Source organism: Drosophila mauritiana, chromosome 2R (genome assembly GCF_004382145.1).
Source record: "Drosophila mauritiana strain mau12 chromosome 2R, ASM438214v1, whole genome shotgun sequence".
NCBI lineage: Eukaryota > Metazoa > Arthropoda > Insecta > Diptera > Drosophilidae > Drosophila > Drosophila mauritiana.
Window position 1 is genome coordinate 9,821,741 of NC_046668.1, and position 21,824 is coordinate 9,843,564.

General features: G+C 43.0%; 4 protein-coding genes and 1 non-coding gene across 6 annotated transcripts; 1 reads left to right on the top strand and 4 right to left on the bottom strand.

The window, feature by feature from the left end:
- Positions 1 to 76: 76 nt before the first annotated feature.
- LOC117136773 (CD63 antigen) lies at positions 77 to 1,982 on the bottom strand. Its single transcript, XM_033297821.1, has 3 exons — positions 1,823 to 1,982; positions 905 to 1,093; positions 77 to 843 (listed from the first exon to the last, which is right to left on the bottom strand). Exons 1-3 carry the CDS (start codon positions 1,883 to 1,885, stop codon positions 376 to 378), a joined length of 720 nt encoding a protein of 239 aa, XP_033153712.1. The 5' UTR covers positions 1,886 to 1,982; the 3' UTR covers positions 77 to 375.
- Positions 1,983 to 3,259: 1,277 nt separating this feature from the next.
- LOC117137120 (extracellular superoxide dismutase [Cu-Zn]) lies at positions 3,260 to 6,897 on the bottom strand. Of its 2 annotated transcripts, XM_033298413.1 has the most exons (6): positions 6,791 to 6,897; positions 5,063 to 5,131; positions 4,767 to 4,994; positions 4,481 to 4,709; positions 4,392 to 4,413; positions 3,609 to 3,843 (listed from the first exon to the last, which is right to left on the bottom strand). In XM_033298413.1, the coding sequence occupies exons 2-6, from the start codon at positions 5,123 to 5,125 to the stop codon at positions 3,648 to 3,650; spliced, it is 738 nt and encodes a 245-aa protein (XP_033154304.1). In that variant the 5' UTR covers positions 5,126 to 5,131; positions 6,791 to 6,897; the 3' UTR covers positions 3,609 to 3,647. The 2 variants fall into 2 exon arrangements, with proteins under 2 accessions (XP_033154303.1, XP_033154304.1); XM_033298412.1 differs by lacking the exons at positions 3,609 to 3,843; positions 6,791 to 6,897 and adding an exon at positions 3,260 to 3,602.
- A 595-nt stretch (positions 6,898 to 7,492) lies between these two features.
- Positions 7,493 to 20,046, bottom strand: LOC117136702. Its single transcript, XM_033297720.1, has 5 exons — positions 19,523 to 20,046; positions 13,704 to 13,814; positions 9,344 to 9,747; positions 8,270 to 9,280; positions 7,493 to 8,179 (listed from the first exon to the last, which is right to left on the bottom strand). Exons 2-5 carry the CDS (start codon positions 13,779 to 13,781, stop codon positions 7,804 to 7,806), a joined length of 1,869 nt encoding a protein of 622 aa, XP_033153611.1. The 5' UTR covers positions 13,782 to 13,814; positions 19,523 to 20,046; the 3' UTR covers positions 7,493 to 7,803.
- On the bottom strand, positions 9,839 to 11,431 carry LOC117136703 (persulfide dioxygenase ETHE1, mitochondrial). Its single transcript, XM_033297721.1, has 5 exons — positions 10,878 to 11,431; positions 10,679 to 10,823; positions 10,227 to 10,590; positions 10,053 to 10,171; positions 9,839 to 9,996 (listed from the first exon to the last, which is right to left on the bottom strand). Exons 1-5 carry the CDS (start codon positions 11,031 to 11,033, stop codon positions 9,941 to 9,943), a joined length of 840 nt encoding a protein of 279 aa, XP_033153612.1. The 5' UTR covers positions 11,034 to 11,431; the 3' UTR covers positions 9,839 to 9,940.
- Trnat-ugu lies at positions 16,976 to 17,047 on the top strand. The gene has a single exon. It is a non-coding gene; the product is annotated as a tRNA-Thr (tRNA).
- Positions 20,047 to 21,824: the final 1,778 nt, after the last annotated feature.

Below are 21,824 nucleotides of genomic sequence, written 5' to 3' on the forward strand. Positions count from 1 at the left end.
AGATGGGATAACTTTTTGGGTAATATTTATTGATAAATATGGATAATATTTATTCGATATTACAAAGCAACAATTTTCCATGTATTCGGTCGTAGATAAAGAAAAGGTTGTCTTTACAAAAATGCGCTATAAAAGATAGATTTTGGAAAACAATAAGATAGATTGGGTTTTGAAAGTAACTTTTGAAAACTGGGTTTAGAAAATGATTTAATCTGATATGCGTTGTTGCGTTTTTCATATATGTGTGTGTATATCCTTCGATGTTGAGGGTAAGTTTAATGGATAAGGGTAATGTAAATTGAGCAGAATTCAACAGTCAAAGACAGCTATCAATTATATTTAGGGATACACTCGGTGTAATTGCTTCGATGGGTTTTACTTGGCCCTCTCCTGTCGAATGGAGTTGGCCAGAAAGCAGGCCAGAACGATGCCCAAAATCTGGATAAAAGCAATGCCGATGCCCACACCGATCAGGATGATGGCGTTCTTCTCGATCCGATCCTTGAGCTTGCCAACACAGCCGTCCTGGAAGAACTTATCCTTGCCGAGAGCCGGTGAGTCCAGGCAGTGGCCCACGGTCGTGTCGATGAACTGCGGCTGACAACAGCTGCCCGGCAGCGTTTTGTTCGCACTGAGTGTCCTCCAATCCGCCGGAGAGTCGACTCCGCAGCACATCAGCTTCTGCTGGATGTTGTCCCAGGCCATGGTGTCTTCGCTGTTCGATCGCTTGATGGACTCCTGCAGCGAGTTCTTCACCATTCCCTCCAAGTCCTTCTTGAAAACGCTGGCCGCAATACCGACGGCCAGCTCCACAATGAAGATGACGGCCAGAAGGACAGCGAACTGTTAATGAAACTCGATTGGGTTAGGGGATCTTTCTTAGGAGCTTCTTTAGAAAGCCTACCGTAATTAGAAGCGTTGGTGACTCCTTGATCGCTCCGAAACAGCCCAGCGAAGCTATCAGGAATATGATCAGGCCCGTGACTATGAGGACAATCGGCGGCGCAAGGACTCGGCCCTCGACAAAGTGATTGAATTCATTCACATCGGCCAGGACAACGGCGCCAGCTATAAGAATTCCCAGGCCGGAGATCTGTAAGACATATGATACCTCCGATTAATCGAATCGACCTCCAATAGAACCGTAAAGCAATTTAGTTAATGGCTTCCAATCATGTCCTAATTTGCCTTGGCAAGCATTTATATTTACATTCCCCATTCTAATTGAACGATAAAAATCGCCCACGACTTGGTCAATGGCATTTCCATGTTCAAGTCCGTGCCGTCATTGAATGTCGCCTGTTTGCGCAGTTGGTCAATGCGAAGGACACCCGATGTCCATGTCCTTTGCAGCACGCATACATCACTTGCATGTCGTTACAGGCCATCGCGTTTGAACATTATCCGATTTTCCGATTTTCCGATGGGGTTAGTACCAGTCAATGGCGAGTGAGAGTGCCATTTTCCAGCGATACTTATCTAAATGAGGCAGCCGAACAAGACTCGATGCACAAGCGTAATTATAGTGCTTATGGCGAATTAGAACTAATTACGAGCAAAAATAAATCAAGCAGATTGGACGAGGAAAAATATGTGCTTTCAGAGCTCCAATTCAATAAGTTTAATAATTGAAGTAACAGTTTGCATCTCGAAAATTCCCAGAAAATGATTATGTAATTTCAAAAAATTTTAAGATTCGTTTTTGAGATTAATATCAATTTGATTGGCATATGATTTGCCAGGAACAAGGTTTTTCGGAGAATGATGCAATGTATTTTACTGTATCCTTTAGATATTTAACTTATGTATCACTTGCACTTACCGCAAACAGCACATTAAATGCGAATAAGACATATTTAATTAAACTCGGACCGCAAGAACGCATTTTGAGATTTAAAGAATTAAAGTTATTTAAACTTTAGATCAATTCAAGTATATATGACTTGGGGATCCCGAGCGATTGCCCGATTCGACTGACCGCACTGAAGTTTAACCGCGAACTGACCGGAGCGACGGTCCGGCCGGGCTTTAGAAGGGCCCGGTTCTGTTGTGGCCACTTGCCACTGGCCGGGTTGGTGGTGGCAACGGATCCGGATTGCGGTTGGGGTACGCTAGCAATGGTTAGCGGCGGAACAAAAGCGAAAGCGAGTGAAAGTCTTGGAGGCCCGCTTCGAATTCAGGCCAGGCATGATTAGGCTGGAATCGGAATAGGGATCGGGCATGGGCCTATGAGGGACTATAGGGGCTGGAACTTCCCGGACTGGCTTATTTCACTGTTGATTTAGCATTCGATACCAAAGAACTTTGACCAAAGCACAGGCGAGGCGATTGGTTGCGTTTTGTGGGTCGCCCGGGGCTTACCTCACTTCGCCCACGAATGGCTCCACCGCCATCTCCAGCTGGATTCCGGGTGGGTCATTGCACTTATTACCATAAAAATTGAGCTGGGCGCCCACGTCTATGTGTTTCCCTTTAAAGTTCAGCACTTGGCACTTGGAGCTCGACCGGGCCCAAGGCGAAATTAATTGCGTGCCTTCGTGCGCGGCAAGGAAAGTTGTAAATGCTTTCTCTTTCATGGGGACTGTGCGAAATAATTAAAGACGCCCAGAAGTATGCCACAGTTTTTCGGATGATGTTAGTGTTGCGTGTCGGGAATTATGGCCCTAAGTTTTCTAGAATCCCACCGGGTGACCCAACCATTCGCTGGCTGACCCTATCTGGTCGAAGAAATCTAGAAAAAATAAAAGCAAAAACTGTTGCTTGACCATTAGTTGGCGGCTTGGAATCGGAATCACTGGGAAGTGCAGTTCTCTGAATGATTGGAGGACAAATATTTTGTGAAGGCTTCCGCAATTTAAAGCAAATTGTGGCTCTAAGCTGGAATTTAGCAAAACAAAGGTAACTGAATGTTATATGACCCAATTGCTGGCACAGAAAAGTGTACAGGTAGGAAAAGCTTTGATGACGTCGAATTTCCATAGGATACGCCAGTTCTAAATATAGTTTTCCTACCAACTTTGAGTGCTCATTTATTTGGTAACCTATTTTAGGGAACAAACAGCTATTTGTCCTTAGAAATCAACATACCAAATTGAAGTGTTTTTTAATTCTCTTGATAACGTACTACTACTTTGATTTTTCGAACAGTCAAATTGAACGACTTTGTCTAATCTGTACTATAAAATTAGAGCTTATCTGTCGTTCATTTTGAGCAACTTTAGTTACTATCTAAGCACGTACAAATTGCAAACACCCGAAATACAAATAACAAACTTTATTATCGATCAATTCAAACACTTTACAAGTAGCTTAGTTAGTTCCTTTGAGTTCTCTATTTGGGTGGATAATGCTGGAGTATTATAATTACTGTTGTGGTGGTGTGCGACTTATGGTTGTGGTTAGTGTGTAAGTGGGTGTGCAGATCTCTACGATGGCCAACAATCCCATGCCACATGCGTGCATACGATCCGATCCGGGTGCATGCTGCGGGTTAGTCAAGGCTGCGGGCCATGATGAAGGCCACGATGACGGTCAGGATGGAGAAGGAGTAGCGCAGGGCGCCGGCGCCACCATCGCGACATGGCCACTCGTCCACATCCGAGCTGCAATTAGAAGGTGGAACAGGCGAACGGTGTAGTCTCGCGATCTCACAGATACAATTGGTGCGACAACGGATACGGATAGGGGTATGGCTGCGGATATGGATATGGGTATGGGTATGGCGAGGGATAGCGCTGGAGTGGATAGACAACATGATCTTGTGGCTCCCCATGGGGCACATAGTACAGTGGCTGATGGCGTGGTGTTGATGGAGCAGGTGCAGGTGCAGGTACAGATGGGCCACTGGAAAACATACAATGTGAGTTGGATTGAACCCTGGTTGGATATCAGTAAACTTCCGATTCCAGCGGCCGTTGTTATTCCAATAGCCCCTGCTCTTGGCCAACCCACCGACTAATGCTAATGATATTAGTAAAAATGATAGGTAAGAAGGCGCTCTATGTCATACCTACCCACTCAGAAAAGCAACCCCAGCAAAGCGCGACAGTTTGTTTAGGCCATGAATGAGGTGGTAGAACACAAGTGGTACAGAGTATGCTAATGTTTAGCTTAGATTTCGGTTAATTTTTGTTGATTTTATTACGCACAAACACACACACAAACGACCGACCGGCTAGCAGGAAGGGAGAATCGAGTGAGTCAGTGAACTGAGACAGTTAATTGAGGGAAATGTGTACGCCAAACATGTAAGGGTGAGTGTGATTGTGGTTGGGAAATTTGGGAAAATTGGGAAAACATTTCATTAGTTACTGCGCCTGGAGTTACACAACTACACATAAAGTATTCGAGCAGTATATTGATTTGGCTGACACGTTGGAAGGGATATTTACTTGATGCCAATAACACCACAGGCTGAAAGAAAGGTTTAAAACAAATATTTGATTATTTTTGCAATCACCGTTCTACACTGACTACTTACCAATGCGGCCGCCTGCATTGCCGGTCTTCTTGGAATCCGTATGGTTGCCCAGACCGAGATCATCCTCCAGTTCGTGGAGCACAACTCCCCTGCCAATGATGCCCAGCTTGCCAGTTAGGGTAATCACCTGATCCGTGTATGTGATGTCGATAATGCCCGTGGAGTTGGCCTCCACGTTGCCCAGATCGCCAACATGACGCACCTCGTGGTCGGGGCCACCGTGATCAACCTGAGACATAAAAGTCATATTAGTGATTTGTAATTAAGACACCTAATCCTCATCTACCTTATCGGGGTTATAGTGAGCACCCATGCTGAGGCATCCATTGGTCAGATCTCCCTTCTCGTGGATGTGGAAGCCGTGCTTGCCCTCCTTCAATCCCTCCAGCTGGACGCGCACATGGACATTCTGGCCACAGTCGTTCTGCGTAAAGGTCACGTTGCCCTTGACCTGGGTATTATCCGATTGCACGGGTCCGATCAGATAGGCAATGGCTTGAATGGGCATATTGCGCTGCAAAGTAAGTGCAGTGTCCTAATTATAAGTGGATTTTCAAATTATCGAGATTTTATATATCTTACCGTCTGCGCAGCAGAGCAAATTGTGGCGCAAAGTGCCAGGCTAACAACAAGATATTGCATCATTTTGAACTGCAAGGAAATCATAGTTAAATTAGACACGTGTCGTCTGAAATGTTTAAATATCTATGCATAAATATTATTAAATTGAGTGGCACAAGCACAGAAAATACCAGTAGGGATGATCTACTGGACATAGCTAAAAATTGACTTCATGATAATCCTATTCGTTTAAGACTGAGATTTGGATAATTGATATGGTTTTAAGATTCCAAACTACTTATATAATGCTTTTTACTAAAGCTTTAAATGATTTTAAACCCAATTCTTCAATGTGCGAAGGGTTATGTCTTCTAATCCCAAATTCCGCGATGCCAGCTCATCTCTGGCACTTGAATTCCAGCTCATCTCTGGCTTGGACGTCATCAGGTGTACATTCTCTTGATTCCATTTAACCCGACAGTTGTGTGCGGAATTGAAGCGCCTAGCCTCAATTTATGAAACGATTTGTGGGTCACATATGATGTGCGAACGGGTATTATTACTTATGTGTGTGAATAATGAGCGATACCCAAACGAAACTAAATGCAAACAGCCTTTTTCACAGGGTTAAGTGTGGCTGCGGGAAGGTCAATCAACAATCTCTTTTTCGTACGCACTTCGCTTCCAAAGTCCCATGAATGAAATGGATGGGGGTGTCATTACTTTATCGTGGCAATATTTGTTTATGGGTCCGGTTTCCTTACGGTCTTATCAATGTGTCTGCGATATGCTGGCGATCTTGCACGCTCGAGTTCTAAAACGATCTCAAACGCGGTCAGTACCTGCTCTACACACGTATCCTTATCTGCACTTGAACTCGGTCCCATAATTTACGATTCTCACGCTCGTAGAGCGACTGAATTTCGGCTCTATCTCGGGAACTAAAAATGCCATTGTCATTACCTATAAGTATTTTAATCCATTTTTTGCTAGCTTTTTACTTATTCTGGCTCAAACTGTCACGAAATGGGTCACAAATTGCAACTAATAGCCACTGCTTGTCCATCAAATGAGCTTTATTAGGGCTCTTGCTTGCTGATTAAATATGATTGATTTGAAAATAATAACTCAGTTTGAGTTTTACATAGAAACGATATGCTTATCTGAAAAATTTGATCGTAGGGCTCTTCATGAATTTGCAAACAATACAGCAAAGATTACTTGATTTCACACACATAGTGACTTCGCGTCTAATTTAAACGCCGAAGCTGTGCAGTTTTGAGATAAGAACAAGACATAATTTCCATATATCGAAAGATAGAATATCGTAAACACTTGTTCAACCAACTGTTCACGTTTGGGAATTTAAATTTTTATTTAAGTTTTAAGCCGTGGAATGTGTGGATTGTAATGGATATGTATTTTTGTCTGGTCTGAGCTGCATTTTTGCCCACTCATTTTTCTGGATTAATAACTGGTTACCTTAACCCACTAAAGGGTGAGCGGACAGCGAGTGAGAGAATCAAAAATCAGTGAAGTAAACTGCGTTTTTGCGGTAACTGGTTTTTTGTTTTTGGTAACACGCAATTGTGTGTAATATATCTAAATCTGGTTCTAAAGCGTAAGCAAACCAATAAATTATGAAAGCGTATAATTATCGCAATTAACTTCAACTTCAGCTTAACCTTCACCCAATACTCTCGATTCCTAGCCCTTGATCTTCTTTTTTCGCGTCCGTTGCAAACTCACCTTGCTAGCAACTATTTAATAATTGGGTACTGATTGTTTTTTGCGAGAATTAAGCGATTGCACCTCTGTACCGTTGGAGAACTGCGACGGAACTGTTTCGAGCCCCTGGCATTGCCATCGCAAATCGACTCGCTGAGAGAACATTGGGGCAGATTTGGCGAGAGCGAGAAGACCGCAGAATGGAGAATAGAGAGCGCCACCAGGTGGAGCGGCGGGTATTGCATTTGGCGGTCAGCACGATCGCGTGGGCGAGAGTTCCGCTCTCTGGTTTATCTTGGGCTTACTTCATCGCTCTATCTCCCTCGTTGAGTTTTTTATCAACCTCAGATTGATCATTTGATATATTTATTATCCTATTAACTGGCTTTTATAATTATTTATATTATATCCAAATTATAGCTATTAAGTAATTCTTTGAACTTACCTAAAGCGCAGCTGAAACACGCTAACGTGCTTTTATTTGAATACCTTATCACTGTGGCGTCATAAAATATGTGCCAGGCTCGTGCCTACAGTGGAGGTCGTAAATATTGGCATGCTTTCCAGATAGGGAGAAGCAATTTGAAGAACTACTGCTATAAATTCTTTTAAAATTGAGTTGCCATAGGTAATAGCTTCTGATATGCCAATCCATACCATGAAATTGTAGTTACATTTATAGCAGGCCAAGATTGAATTTTTTAAATAAATAACGCATTTAAGTAGGTGAAAATATTCGTGTATTCACATTTGTAAATTGTGCTAATAAAATCATCGTACATACAAAAACTCTTAATTATTGATTCTCTCAATACTAAAGGTTGATAGCCAAGCCCTACTTATAGATATAGAATGTAAGTACTTATACTACTACATAATAAGAAACTTTCCACTTGGGAGCTGGTTAAAATTATATTGCCTACTGTAATTTTGCACATGTCCGCCTGTTTTTGGGTTTAACCGCCTGTTAGGATCGGTCGAGGATTAAGCTACTTCGATTAACAATTAGTTTTGGTTGCATTGGGATCGGGTTTCTAGATGAGCTTGTGTCTGCCGAGGGAGGCCGTGTGCATGGGACTGCAGTTCTCGATGAGCATGGTCTGGCCCTCTCCAGTCGGCGATCCTCCACCCTTGTTGTTGTTGTTGTGGTGAACCCTCTTCATGGGCCGCTTTCGTTCGATATCCGCACAGGGGTGCAGCTCCACGGTCTGCAGACTTTGGGCTCGTTGCAGCGACAGTCGGAGGGGTTTCTTGGGGGGAGTGGGTCTAGTGGTACGCGTCTCAGTCGCAGGCTTCGATTCGTTTTCGCTATCGAAATCCAGGGATTTTACACTCCTCATATCGCTAGGCAGGCGGGCTCGAAGGGTGCTCGACTCACTTTGTCGGGGCGTGTCACGGCGACGATCCAGTCTGGAATGGCGAAGAAGATCGGGGAGATTAGTCAGGAATATTAAATCTCGAACATCTACACAAGAATTTCTAAAAGTTCGAATAACCTACCCATTGTAATGATTCAGGTGCTCCACACTGCGTGCGTGTGTGCTCATGAGATGTTCGCGATGCAGTTGTTGCTGTTGCTGGAGAGGATCTCTGGGGCGTTCCCGGTGCTGGCGATCCCGATGGCGCTCCTTCTCACGCCGATGGTGCTGCATATAGGCGGAATCGCTATTAATCGAGATCTTCGAGGCGGACAGCGACTTGGAGGGCATGGAGTACATGTGCGACAGTCGATCTCTCAAATCGATGTGGGTATTTTCCTTAATCAGTGTTTTGGTTACATGTCCGGGAGGGGTTTGTGTGGAGGCCATGTCGTCACCCATCAGTTCGATGGGTTTGCCACCCACCAAAGTGGTAATATAGTTGCCGCGCTGGAAGATCAGCGGTTTCTCGGGCGGTGTTGATGGAGGTGATGATATGCTGATGCTGGTCACATGCTGAGATTGATTCGAGGATGTCTGCTGTGGATTTTGCTGTTGCTGCTGCTGCTGCTGGTGCGATGGATGATGCTCCTTGACTGTCTGTAGTTCCCGCACCTGCTCCTCCAGGTACGATATGCGATGCTGGAGCCTCATGTTGTTCTCCTTCTCCTGGTCGAGTTGCTTTTGTGGTATAGGTACGGACTTCTTGCGGAGTACCACCATCTGACACTTGCCAGAGTTTCCTACTTGCTTCTGCAGCTCTTCCTTGGATTTTCCGGTGACCAGTCGCCCGTTGATCTCCAAAATGCGATCGCCCTTGTACAAGCCATCGCCCTCTAAAGCCCATTCTACGTAGAAGCCAGGCTGGTCTGTCCTCTGTTGAACTGCCCATCTTCCAGAGGTGGCATGCACGGCGTGCAGACTCAGGGAGACTCCAGAGCTGATGATGTTGTAGAGGGTCTGGGCCTCGGGCTTCGACTTTTCCAGACGTGCCTGCAAGGCGCGAGCCTCCTCCACAATCGAGAGCATCTGGAGTTCTTCTCTGCCGAGTGCGTATTCCAATTCGGCTTGACGGATGCGGATGTCTATGTTGCTGTGGATGAAATAAAGTAAGTATTAAATATTATCAAACTAAATATTAAAACATTATACTCACTCTGTGATGTCCAGCTTCTCTAGGGCGCTCTTCAGATTCTTGATCTTAATTCGCTTATTCTCCGCCTCCGTCTTCAGTCTGTTTAGTTTTTGCTCAGCCGCCGGCTTCTCGGACTCATCTAGCGGTGGTCCCGTGGGACGTGGCAGCTTGCCCAGACATAGCTGGATACGCAGATTCTGGATGACAGCCTCCCGATCCTGAAGAGCCGATCGCAGTTCCTTGGATTCGCTGCGCGTCGATCGCGAGGAGAGAGTACCGCCCAGGGAGCCACCCTTGCGCCTTCTTCCGGTTGTGGAACAATGGGTAGAGGTGGTCGTGGTACTGGCAGTCTCCTGGTTCGTCTCTGCAGTCGAGTGCAGACTGTACTTGACGGCACTGCCACAACCCTTCGGATTGAGAATGGTCTGCAACAAAAGAAGGCGAACAAAGAAGTGAGTTTTTTAAGTTTATCTTATTAAGCACAGAAGTCAGGGAGTAAAATGAGGCTGTCATAGCTTGATCGTGATAAGATTATTATGATTATTTATTTAAAAGATTACAAATCGCTTTCAAACATTATTATATAAGCTGCGTATATAGTGATTGCAGGGGTTGGAATTATTCCTTGGGTATATCGTACACTCCGCACTCTCGATTGGCGGGCAGCGAGGCATCTAAAAGATATTAAACTTAGTATAAGACGTAGTACTTAATATGCTTAGATCCCCACCTATTTTCTTGGGATATGGTAAATTAAGGTTTTCCATGATTTTGACAAACTCGTCAATATCCTTAGTCAGTCTGGGGTTATAACGCTTCTCCTCCCACACACTGCTTTCCATTTGACCTCTGGAAATGGCCGCCATTAGATATATATCACATAACTTTCCACATCCCAACTCACTTATAGTCGTGCGCCGGATATATGCGGAAGTTCTCCGGGAGAGTGAAGATCTTGCTGTGCACATTCTCGTAGAGATTACGTGGGCAGCCTTCCTGGAAATCGGTGCGTCCACAGCCTCGGATCAGGAGAGTATCTCCGGTGAAGACACAACCCTGATCCTTGATCACATAGGTCATGCAGCCATTTGTGTGTCCCGGAGTGGACAGAGCATCAATCACATGGGTGCCGAAATCTATGCGATCTCCCTCCTTCAGGTGACGATCCGCCTTGGCTCCACTGGCGGCAGCAATCACAGATTGACACCCAGTTAGCTTCCTCAACCAGCCACTGCCCGTTATGTGATCCGCATGCATGTGTGTGTTGACTTGGGGAATGTGGAAATATTGTAGTGCCATGGTGAAATTATTATCCAATGATATATCCATACATAGATAGAGATCTCTCTGACTTACTGGCATACTTCAACTCGAAGCCCAGATCCTTGACCAGCTGGGCATCTCGTTTCGCCTGCTCCAAAACGGGATCAATGATCACGGCCTGCCCATTCTTCAGATCTGCCAGAAGGTAACTATAGGTGCTGCTTTCTCCGTCAAAAAGCTGAATGAAGGCTAGTCACTAGAATGTTTCAACGTAGTTCATCCGATTACGTACTTGACGGAAGAAGAAGTCTGGAGAAAAGGGCTGGCGCTCCGGCAGGCTCATGGTTCCGAAAGAGCTCAGGGACCGGATGTTACTGACCAAGGTGGGGGGCTGGTTCGTTGATAGCCGCTTGAGGGCTGACAGCATACTGGATCCAACTATTCTCATTTTGGATTCGTATTTCTATCTGATTTGAGGTTCGTAAACGCGATAGGTACGCTTCGGGTGTAAATGTTTGCCTCGTGTAGATTTCTATTTACCCCTTAAATGCGATACTCGATTATTGTTGTTGCACTTTCTTATTCCTAGTTAATCACTATTGAGCTGGCTTATGGCACCTGATAAAGTTCCTAATTTAATAAATTACTGATAATTGAGCACTTTTTTTTTGTTGCGATTACAGTCGTTTGATTATCCAAAATTTACACTTGATCAGAGGTAAAGCATATCACTCGCGAAATGGTATTTGTAAACAAATAAAGGAGTATTCCGTACAAATTACTTAGTAATAAACAAAGTTTGCAGAACACAGAGAAATGAAAACAACACGGCACATCAGCTGAAGTGTTGAGTTCAACTGTGTTGAATTAGGGTGTGTTGCGGCAAGCTTTTGCAATGAGCTTTTGGGGAACCTGTTGCTTTGACGTAGCAAAAGCTTTCCGTCGCGACTACGTGATTAGCAAAATAAGCGTTTCAATGCCAATATGACTGTTTATGGCTTATATCTAAACCTTTCAGATGTCATTGGTATGGGGATTACTTTGTAGGTTCACCCTAATTATCATCAGATTACTATATCCAATAGTTGCATGGCAACTTTTAAATTATTTTTAATTTAATCAGCGGACTTGGACACAGTTTGGTGTACTGGTTGTACGTTTTAAAGGATTTTCCAAATAATTGCTTGAATAGGAAACCCTGTGGGGTTGCATTTTGAAACATTTTAATATTTTCTTAAGATCTTAAAAAAACTCTTATGTGCTTTCAGCCAAAAGCCGTTACAAAGCCGCTTCTCAGCTGCATTTACTCATGAGCTCTTAAAAACTGCAACAACCACCTTCTTATCGCACTTTAGGCTTTCGTGCACCCCTTTGACAGCAACCCCTAGATTTCCTGTGCCACCTCAAGGAAGTTGCAGTTCTTGAGAACGTTTCTTTTTTTTTTTTAATTATTAAAAAGGGAAATCATTACCGGCCGGACATTGTCCACTACTCGGGGCGAACGTGAGAAATTCTTCGACCGCCGGATTTCGTTATAAATTTCTTGACTTTTCTCGCCAGATCATAAATAAATTTGCATATCTTACGAGGTGAGTTGCATTCATTAACAGCTCGGGCTGGAAATCTTTTCAGTATTGGCGTTGAGTAATTGGAGTAATTTTGTGGAAGGAATTAATTGACCGTACATGGTTAGGTAAGGAAATCTGTCGAAAGCACAAGGGTGCGGATTTCATAGGGTCTTTGAATAGGGAAAGAAAAGATATCGATTTCGTTTCGCTCTGCCTGTGATTACTTCACATTCGGTGGGAGCTGTTTGTTCAGCCATTTGGTTATGGCCAATTTGCTGTAACTATTTATAGTTGCTATTACCATTGATAAAACTCCCCCGGGAAAAAAAACATGACTAAACACCTGTCATTTAATGATTCGCATCGATGCTGATGTTGATTTGTATTGTAACCCAAACAAAACATATTCGTCACTCACTTTTGCTTTCAATCATTTCGCTGCGAGTGAAAGTCCCATTGTGGTGGCTGACTTCTTTCTACTAATTTGCCAAGCAGCCATCATGTGTGGATCTAAAAAATCTTTTTATTTTTACAGTCACAAAGGCTTAGCGAGGAGGTTCAAATGGCCGAATGTTAAAGATTAGTGGGGTCATAAGCAACTCATTTCCATCGTATATTACTATGACTTTCTTCATCGCCCGAAAAAATGTGCAAAAGTTAGGCCATATTGCATTATATTCGCTTATAGGAAATTCAATGAAGACGTGGAATTCTGCGTGTCTATTGAATTGTAATTTCTCTTTTCTCACACTTACCAATTCCACTCAACTTCCTCCGCATATAAAACATACATACGAATATTCCCAGCCCGGCGATGCAATCCTTCACACATAATATCTGCTAAAAGTGTTTAGATACTCGAACTACCAATCGTTTGAATGCAATGGCTGGAGTGACTCTGCATTGTGGGCCGCGTGAAAGTGTTGCTTAAAAATGCATTCAAATGGATTTGCAATTAATTGTCGTAATTTGTTTTGAGCTCTTGTTCATATTTTATGCTGTTTTCAACGCTTTATTAATATGCATTTATTTGGTTTAAAGCACGAGTGTGGATTTAATGAAATTGCAGCTGTACACTGTACAAACTCAAACTACTAGTTATAATAAGTATTAAAGTGGATTTAATAAATAGTAATCAATTAATAATCGCCTTTAGCTTCAGAGTCTAAAAATAAGTAACAAATCTTCGGCTTAAGTTATTTCACTTCTTTTTTATCTGGAATTCGCCTGCTTGTATCTGCGATTTTTGTTTGCCCATTTGCGAATTTCGTTTTCGACAACTTTCTAGCGTGTAGCGATGCAAAGTATCTGGGCTGAGTGCTGCAGCTTTTGGCTAATGCCCGATGCTTGTTGGCCTGTGCGTGTCAATATCTCATTAGCGTAGATAGCATTCGCGCACTTACATAATCGAATCAGACAAAGGGAGGGCGGGGCAGGCGGTTCGCAGCCAATGGATGTTGCATTAATTATGTTGGGTCTTATACAATATGTCTATCGGTGCATAGACCTATGCTCTTATTTTTTTTTTTTTTGCAATCGAGGTAACTTACCATGGAGGCGGACTTCTGTTTGGCGAAGGCGCGATGATGCGCGGAAATCGGTTCACTAACCACACTTCCGGTGTCCATGATGCAAAACCCACTTGGTCTTCGTTTGCAGCTCTGAAATGGAGTAAAAGATACACAGACTTTAAGATGCAACCTCGATTTGAAGTGATATAAGTATGTTTTAAGGTGAACTTTGAACCCATCGCCAGCAGATGGACAGCCCCACAATTCAGTCCTAGACTTCAGCGCACTTCAAAGTCAGTTTAATTTCCCGTTCCGCTTGGCAAGGTAAAAACAATTGGGTTGCAATTTTCGGTTCGTCGGCTTTAACAACTTTGGCACGTTACATTCGCGATTCGCTGAAGAGGCCTTAATAAGCCGATGGCACCCAGAACCTCCTTCCAGTTCCCATTTCATCAGTCATATGGCGGCAAAAGAAATGCGGCTCACATGCAAATGAAATGGTTACAAAAAAAATGAAAAGGGGTAAAAGAGACAACGCACTTTCGGTTGTTCAGGAGACCAACAAAGAAATGCATTCGATATGCAGATCTGCACAGCCGCAAGATACACACTCGCGATTGCGATTGTATCTGGCGGATGAGGTTGCATAGATCACATTACTTAATGTGCCGGCAAAGGCAACGGAGACTGCTCATTTCCCTCTTTTCTGGCTTTTCACTTGTTTGCCTTTTTTGTCTTTGTCGGCACTCGAAGACAAAGCACTTCATTCATACTGTAATTGTCATAGATACTTGTGACATACAAAATGTATCTCACAGGGCTAAGGGCCCAAACTCGTACCGTTAGCTTGCTTATCATTGAGCGCTAAAAGAGAACAAGTTCTATGGAAAATCAGTTCCCAGTGGTTAGTTACAGATTTTCCATCCATTACAAATGAACTGCTAAGATTAAAGGCAAACTTTCGATGAGAACTCCATGAGAATATGAAAAAGCAATGATTGTTAATATAGGTTTACACAAACATCTTCTTTTAACTTAAGGTCTAATACTTGTTAATACTTTAGCAGTACACACCATTAGAAATTAATGTAATGGCCAAAGAACAGCTTCCTCTGTTTGAAGTCCATATCTCCAGCATCTGTTTGACATCGTACTGCTTAGCTCTGGGCTAGGGCTTGCGCCTTTTGCCTTTGAGATAAGCCAACGAAGTCATTAGTCTTTGAGAATAATTATCATGATGTTTCTGCCCCGAGCAGAGTTCTACAAAACTTAACTAAGAACTTCATCTACATCCCGCCTGGCCCCATCTTTTGGGGCCTATCTCTCGGCTTGCGTGTTGGAGCAGGAAATAGGTAAAAGGCCGAGGGGGAACCTATGTTTTGGGTTAGCTTACCTTGCCCAATGTGGGCCTACCATTAATCTAATTTCGCTTTAGTGCTTAATTGAGGAACGAAGAAGGGGGAAGACCTGCTTAGGGAGCTTTGAATGAGAACTCCGACGAGTACTCGCACATTAGCGACTGGATTTGAATCTATCTTTTCTGGCTGATCGTACTTTGCTAGAACGCTTTGCTAATGAGCTGAAATTATGGGGAACTAGGAAAAAGAATCTGTCAGGAATCTACAAAGTATCTGCCATCCGCCAAATTGCACCAGTGTCAGTTACAATTCTCAATTGGCTGTGGGAAAAGTCTGTCAACCGTGAAGATCGTTCAACTATACCCTCTTCAGCATACTAAACATATACACATGAGACCCAACTTATATGCATGTAATTATTATTCTTCAATTTGCGTGCCCAGCTCAGAAGGGTTCCTCGTGTCTTTATATTTAATAGGAACGAGAGCAAGTGCAGCGAGACCCAAAGACCCTGGCTTCTTGCTCAGGTGCTTCCCAGGCCCGGGGCTTCAGCTTGTGGGCGCTGAAACCGCTGAGGCGCAACCAGCCCAAGAACAAGTACTTGTACTCCATAATCAAGTTATTAGGGAGGGCTACGTGAGGGGGCCGCATGGGTTGGAAACCTATATAATTAAACAAATTTTGAGTCAGCTACATCAAGTGATCTACATTTATAGTTGAAGCTAATTAAATAGGGGAAAGGGGAATGCTTAAGCCAAGTTACACAAATGTTTAGTTTTCATTTTGCGAGCTGACTTCAAACCGTGCACATACACCATAGTAGTTTCATAATAATTAGCGGTTTGACCAAATATCTTTGAGTAAATACAGCACTTTTGGATCCCACACATCTTGCCTCACGCTACCATCTCTATTAGCCAAAGCATAGAGTTAAGCCCTGTAATCATTTCCATTTGGACTTCATTTATGTTGTGCGCGTTTCCGGCGTTTCTGCCACGTTCTTCTAACTTCTAGAGGAGTGAAACTGACAAAAAGCCGAGTTTATGAAGCAATTTGACTCAAGGTAGCGCAACAATGTTCACCACTCACTCAAGAACAAGCTGCGAATTGCGGTATTACTGTTACTCCTAAATTCAACTGGCAAATTGCATTTTCGATGCTGATGGCCACGCAAGTGGAACGATGTCCAGCGATTTTTTTTTATCTGTCAAGTGAAACTTGTTCAAATGCGATTTTTCCGGTCTAGCCGGGGGAATCTCACACGAAATGACCCAAAAAGCAGCGAAATGGTGACAAGTTTATTCAGCTTTTGATCATTTCTCTGCGGCAGCGAATGATATTGATGTCACCAAGGTCCCGCGGGATCAGGGGATTTAACTCGAATTCAAACGGGGATTTCGCTTGCTATAAATTCCAATCAGCAGAGATCTCGATCTCGATCTCGGATCTTCAATTAGCCATATATCAAATGCATTCCGTTCGGATGTCGACAGTTTGCTGCGCGCATGCTAAAATCCTCTACCCACACAGCGAATGATTTTATGTAAATTGAATAGCTTGAAAATCAAATCAAATTTCTGTCTATCTCACGGGGGGCGTTGCCAGCCCCGCCCCTCTGTTGTTACTTGCTTACTATTAATACTCTTTCAAGCGCGCCTACAAAATTGTTGCGAGATGAGCTCAGTGCGCGCCCACAATTTGTTGGAACAATGCAAAAGTATTTTGCTCAATTACTTAAATGGAGATGACACCTGGTTCTAATATATAGTATAGTATATACGCGTAATAACTTGATTCGAAGCTCTGTTACGCCTGGTTTAATGCAAATGGAAAAAGCCAACGGCTTGTGTGCTGTTAGAACTAGCAGATAAGGCCGCTGTTAATTTTTTCCAGCTGTTAGAAGCGTTCTGACGGCGGTAATGGCTGTTGTGCTTTGGACAGCATTTTAACAGAGCCTCTTTAGCTCAGTGGCAGAGCACTGGTCTTGTAAACCAGGGGTCGTGAGTTCAATCCTCACAGGAGGCATTTGTACGAAATTATGTTTTTATTTTATTTTCGTATTTCACGACAAGGTTGAAACAATTATCAAAATTAACTTAATTCCGTTTCACTAACATTTTGGCGTTATAATTACCTTTATGAATAAATATTTGCGCCCCGGGCTTGCCGCCAAATCAGGTTTGTTTTTGTTATTTACGAACAACGTGGTTTTCCTATAAACCTTAACCCTGCTTAGTTTGTAGTTTCCCAACACCTGCAGCTTGTCTGTTCGAGTTATTTACGAGCTGAAATATTTCTCTTGGCACTAACACACAGCGGCTGCTCACAAATTAGCCCAGCTTGACAATTGGCCTGGCTGGTCGGGCATTATTATGTGTGCACAAGTGTCACAAGCGCAGCCCCGACATTGATAATTTTAATCGCCCCGGAGGCTGCTCACTACATGGCCAACCCAATGGACCAGACTGGGCTAAGATGGCCCCACAACTGGCCAAGAATATGCTTAATGGACTTGACATAAATATGGAAATTTCTTTGTTTTGGGGTTTATATCTTTCTTTTTGTCTTTCTACTTTGAGAGAAAGAAAGAAGAAAAGGTCGTTGGTTTGTTTATTTGGCGAGCAGTTCTAATAAACTTTTTATTATATCATAGACGGGAAAAAATGCTTTGTTCTCATTTTTAATAAATTGATTATAAGCTTTATACTTCTATCATTTGAACAACAGACCAGCTTAAAAAGAAATTATTTAAAATATCTGCGCGACTTGATATATATATTACGAAACGGCTCAGACTTCTGTTTGATAATTAGGTTAAGAAACTTGTTAAACAGTATACAGTCATGAAATTGACTCCAAGTTCACCACCAAAACATATAGATTACCATTGTTTGTTTGCGGAGTGATCACTGTACGAGCTGAGTGCTGTGCAGCTGTTGCCATTTCAGTTGATAATTGCCCATCATTTTCAGTGGGCAATTAGTCTCGGGCATATTTTTCCACAGAGTGTGTGTTTATCGTTCACAGTTAGAACGTCAGCTGTCTTTAGACCGAGATGCAGATTGGGGTCGCGAAAGTCTGCGCACTGGACAAATCACTTATGCAAATCAATTCTAGAAAGTCGGCCTGCGATTAGGCGCTATAAGAAAGTGCAAATTGCCCTGGTCAGATGATCGGAAATACGATCGAAACGAAAGCGAAATCGATGCCGATAGTTTTGCCTTGGTTTATTTTCAGAAGATGAAGAGATTTGCAGCTCTCGTTTTAATTGTTACAGCGCCTCTTTGAATGAAAGTGAAAACCGCAACCGAAACAGTTACCCCGAATAGTCAACAATCGCAGGTCGGTCGACGATGTATGCAAAGTTATCTAGCCAAATCTCGGCTTTCTATTCCCACTTAATGGTTGAAGAAGACGAAACAACAGTCAGCATAAATGCGTTGATGCACCTCAGTCCACACATGGGCGAGAAATCACGACATGAAGCCCACATAAAAATAAAATACAGTCATTCGAAAATTAGCATAACCAACAAATACCCGAAAAACAAACTCTGATTAGGTTGTTAGCATTGAATAAATCGAGAAACAGACAAAAGTCACAGACGAGCGGCCAAAAGAATCCGAAGAATATGTAAATGACACACTAGAGACCCCAAAGACATCCTGCCGATAAAGGGTTTGGCATTTCAATGAAGAAATGGAAGCGGAGAATACATTTCGACTTAGAGGGCGATCAATTGTTATTCAAATGCAGCCAGTGACTCCCAAAAGGAAATATCTAATTAAAATTAATGACAAAAGCGAGATGGGTGAGATAAAACCGAACCAACAGAACCTGCCACTGCATTTGAGCCACGATTCGAAAGGGGTCTGTAGAACGTATTAGAATCGCAGATTGTGATTCAACCGCAAAATTCTCAGACGTAATTATATGTATGGTCGGTCGGTTAGAGATCGAGTCATTTTTGACTGATTGATTGTGGCTGCTTTGAGGAATTCTATTAGAAATTCGAACCTAATTTTTTTGTATTCTACGACCAGACTTTGAACTTGATTGTGGCATAATGAGCAAAAAACCATGCTATTTACTGCCTTATCTGCGCCTCATCAACAAAGCAAATCGCGTTTTAATAGGCGCCTAGCTAACTAATTTATTTTCGAGCCTTCAATTTTCCCTGCCGCTTTTGTTATGATAGAAAAGAGTTATACAACAGTTCGAAAGTTCCTCCATATTCAGATATCAGAATTGTGTTTCAAGCGGATTATGCAAGACAAATTCCGAGTAAAGATGAGGAGCGGCCTTCTGAAGATCAAAAAACCAACGAGATAAATTGCCCCATCATCATTATTGTTTTGTCTGCGACGACCCCGTTTGCTCTAAAGAGGCCGCACTGTATTTTAGAATGCAACAATTGAACGCTGCTTAACCTTTCGCTTTCCGCAAGTGATTTTCGCTCTTCATTTGCTGCCATTGTATTGGGCGATGAAAACTACTTACCAGCTTAAAGTAGCACGGATCCCAGTTAAAAGTCAACCGATAACTCTGAACAATGGCAATGTGCGCAAATCAATGGCAACATTTCATTTCATTGCATTTGATTGGATTGGTTTGGCGGAGGGAGGGAAGCCACAATTTGGTGTATTGTATTGTGCGAATTATTTACACTTGGGACACAAATCAATGATGTCAATGCTTAAACCGATTGTGTTTGAAACCGCATCGAAACCGTTGCTAAAACGCGATCGGCACATTTAGTTTTAATTTTTTTGTTAATTATTTCCGTTTGCAGCGACTTAATAACTCATACTATTTCCTCTGTGCACTTCCTCTGTTTATGCAGGATGCAGGAAATTTGCTTTCAAATGGGCCAGGTAAACAAGTAAACAAAACGCACAAATTCACGTAGGTTCAGGTTGATTGAAGGAAGGTCTACGAATTCACGCAGGCGCAGAGGGCTAATCACAAAATCGGCTTCGGATTACACAGAGAGTGCGCGCACAACCGATCGCGTCGACGATTGGATGAAGTCTGAACATCGTGACTTTAGCGGCAGACGGGCATTACATGAAGCCGCTCTCTCGACTTTCCACTCTCCGGCTCTCACCGCTGCACCCTCTCTGTTTGTTTGTCGGTGTTGTACGGATTTGCTAATAAGGAATAGCTAAATAGCTGAAAAGGTCTGGGGACAAATAGACAAATATGAAATTGCTTAAAATTGCTTAAAAGAATTTAGATAGATATCTAATTTGAAATATTATTTGGTGGCTTAATAATAAGTTCTACAATTTTAACGTTCCTAACTCGAAAAAGGGCTTTTATGTTATACTCATATATACAATGTATATTCATTTTTAGCTCAAAAGTAGCTAGGTGTGTTGAACTGGTGGTGGGTGAGTGAGTGAGAGAGCGGTTCTGTAGAGCGAGTACTTGCGAAGTGCACTGGTCCCTGGATTTGGATTTATTGGGTTATAGTTGGTGCGACCGAGACGCTGCGATCGTAATGGGTAAGATGGGTAGTGGTAATAGAGTTCCAGTGCATTGAACTCCACTCCCTCGATTTTCGGTGGGTGTCTTTGGCTATTTTGACAGCTGCCGCTGCATCTGAGATTTTACTATGCAGCGATATGTATCTTAAACTGCTCATTTGCCTGCTGATGCAGTTGCATCACCGAGATCGGCGTCATCGACATATGGCGCTCGGTTTATATAGTGCCCTCTATCTGCCCTTTATCTTAGGCGCTTCGGTCCGATGAGTTCGCTCGTGCGCAAAGTCAATTAAAATGATCACAACAATCCCGAAAAAAAACCCTTTGCCCTGTGCCAAGGGTAAAATGCGCATGCGTAGGGGTTGATGGCGTTGATTGTATTTCCCTTCATTAAATGCAGCCCAAAATAGATACACAACAGAGCCGAAATTCAAGAGCGGGCATAAATCAAAATTAAACAAAAATTAAAACAGGAAATAAAGGATTACGCATGCGCCTCTCGTGCGCTTCAAGTGCGCCATATTTTAACCCTCTGCCCGCCTAATTGCGAAACTTTCTGCGGGCTGATATCGTTTCGATTAGCTAATGTGAGGCAGGGCCACTGGCTATAAATCAAATCTTGCGAGTGAAATGTGCTTTACCGTTAGACCGAGTCTATTACCAAATCTGAAAGCGGATGACTGCTCATTTCCATACGCGTTTGTGACTTCAGTCTTTCGTTTCTTCAGCGAACCAAGACAAAAGGCCGAGAATGCGGAGAATCGAAGAGATATTTGTTGCCTGTCGAATAATAAAAACGAAAAAAAAGAAACACTTCCTCTCCGAAAAGAAAAACAAAGGAAAATCACTTGACGCTGTCAGTTACGCGAAGCCACTTTTTATGGTTTTTCATCCTGAACAAAATAAACAACGACACAACAGAAAAAAAGAAACGAAGACCGCAAGTGGCTGGAAAAACTGAACTTGCCTTGGGTTTCCCTCGCTTTTCCGAGAATAAGATTGAGTCGGGATTTGGGATCGGCTCTGTAATTGAGGATGAGGTCGGGGCCAAAGGCCAGGCCAAACATTATAAACTCGAACATTTTGTGGCACTTGAAAAATGGAAAAACCGAGGGAGAGCCCTGTTTTTCGTAATTTATGCCAAGTGGATGAGATTTCAATGGCCGAACAAGTAGCCGCTCGCAACCTCAATTAAAACCGAATTTATGCCATCATAAAGAAAACATTGCGTCGCACTACCTGGACGCACTTTCCACTGCCGATCCTCGTTTTTTCCATGTTTCCATGGAGCATTTCCAAGATCGCGAGACGAC

What these genes read in the sequence shown, in the direction of transcription:
- LOC117137120 (XM_033298413.1), bottom strand. Translation starts at nt 5,125, where the DNA reads ATGATGCAATATCTTGTTGTTAGCCTGGCACTTTGCGCCACAATTTGC. An exon ending in TTTGCTCTGCTGCGCAGACG is followed by an intron (nt 4,995 to 5,062) that starts GTAAGATATATA and finishes CTTACTTTGCAG; the next exon opens with CGCAATATGCCCATTCAAGC. An exon ending in CTCACTATAACCCCGATAAG is followed by an intron (nt 4,710 to 4,766) that starts GTAGATGAGGAT and finishes TTTATGTCTCAG; the next exon opens with GTTGATCACGGTGGCCCCGA.
- LOC117136703 (XM_033297721.1), bottom strand. Translation starts at nt 11,033, where the DNA reads ATGAGAATAGTTGGATCCAGTATGCTGTCAGCCCTCAAGCGGCTATCA. An exon ending in CAGACTTCTTCTTCCGTCAA is followed by an intron (nt 10,824 to 10,877) that starts GTACGTAATCGG and finishes GCCTTCATTCAG; the next exon opens with CTTTTTGACGGAGAAAGCAG. An exon ending in TATCCGGCGCACGACTATAA is followed by an intron (nt 10,172 to 10,226) that starts GTGAGTTGGGAT and finishes GGCCATTTCCAG; the next exon opens with AGGTCAAATGGAAAGCAGTG.
- LOC117136773 (XM_033297821.1), bottom strand. Translation starts at nt 1,885, where the DNA reads ATGCGTTCTTGCGGTCCGAGTTTAATTAAATATGTCTTATTCGCATTT. An exon ending in CATTTAATGTGCTGTTTGCG is followed by an intron (nt 1,094 to 1,822) that starts GTAAGTGCAAGT and finishes TATGTCTTACAG; the next exon opens with ATCTCCGGCCTGGGAATTCT. An exon ending in CACCAACGCTTCTAATTACG is followed by an intron (nt 844 to 904) that starts GTAGGCTTTCTA and finishes TTTCATTAACAG; the next exon opens with TTCGCTGTCCTTCTGGCCGT.
- LOC117136702 (XM_033297720.1), bottom strand. Translation starts at nt 13,781, where the DNA reads ATGGACACCGGAAGTGTGGTTAGTGAACCGATTTCCGCGCATCATCGC. An exon ending in GAGAAGCTGGACATCACAGA is followed by an intron (nt 9,281 to 9,343) that starts GTGAGTATAATG and finishes TTTCATCCACAG; the next exon opens with CAACATAGACATCCGCATCC. An exon ending in CACCTGAATCATTACAATGG is followed by an intron (nt 8,180 to 8,269) that starts GTAGGTTATTCG and finishes TCGCCATTCCAG; the next exon opens with ACTGGATCGTCGCCGTGACA.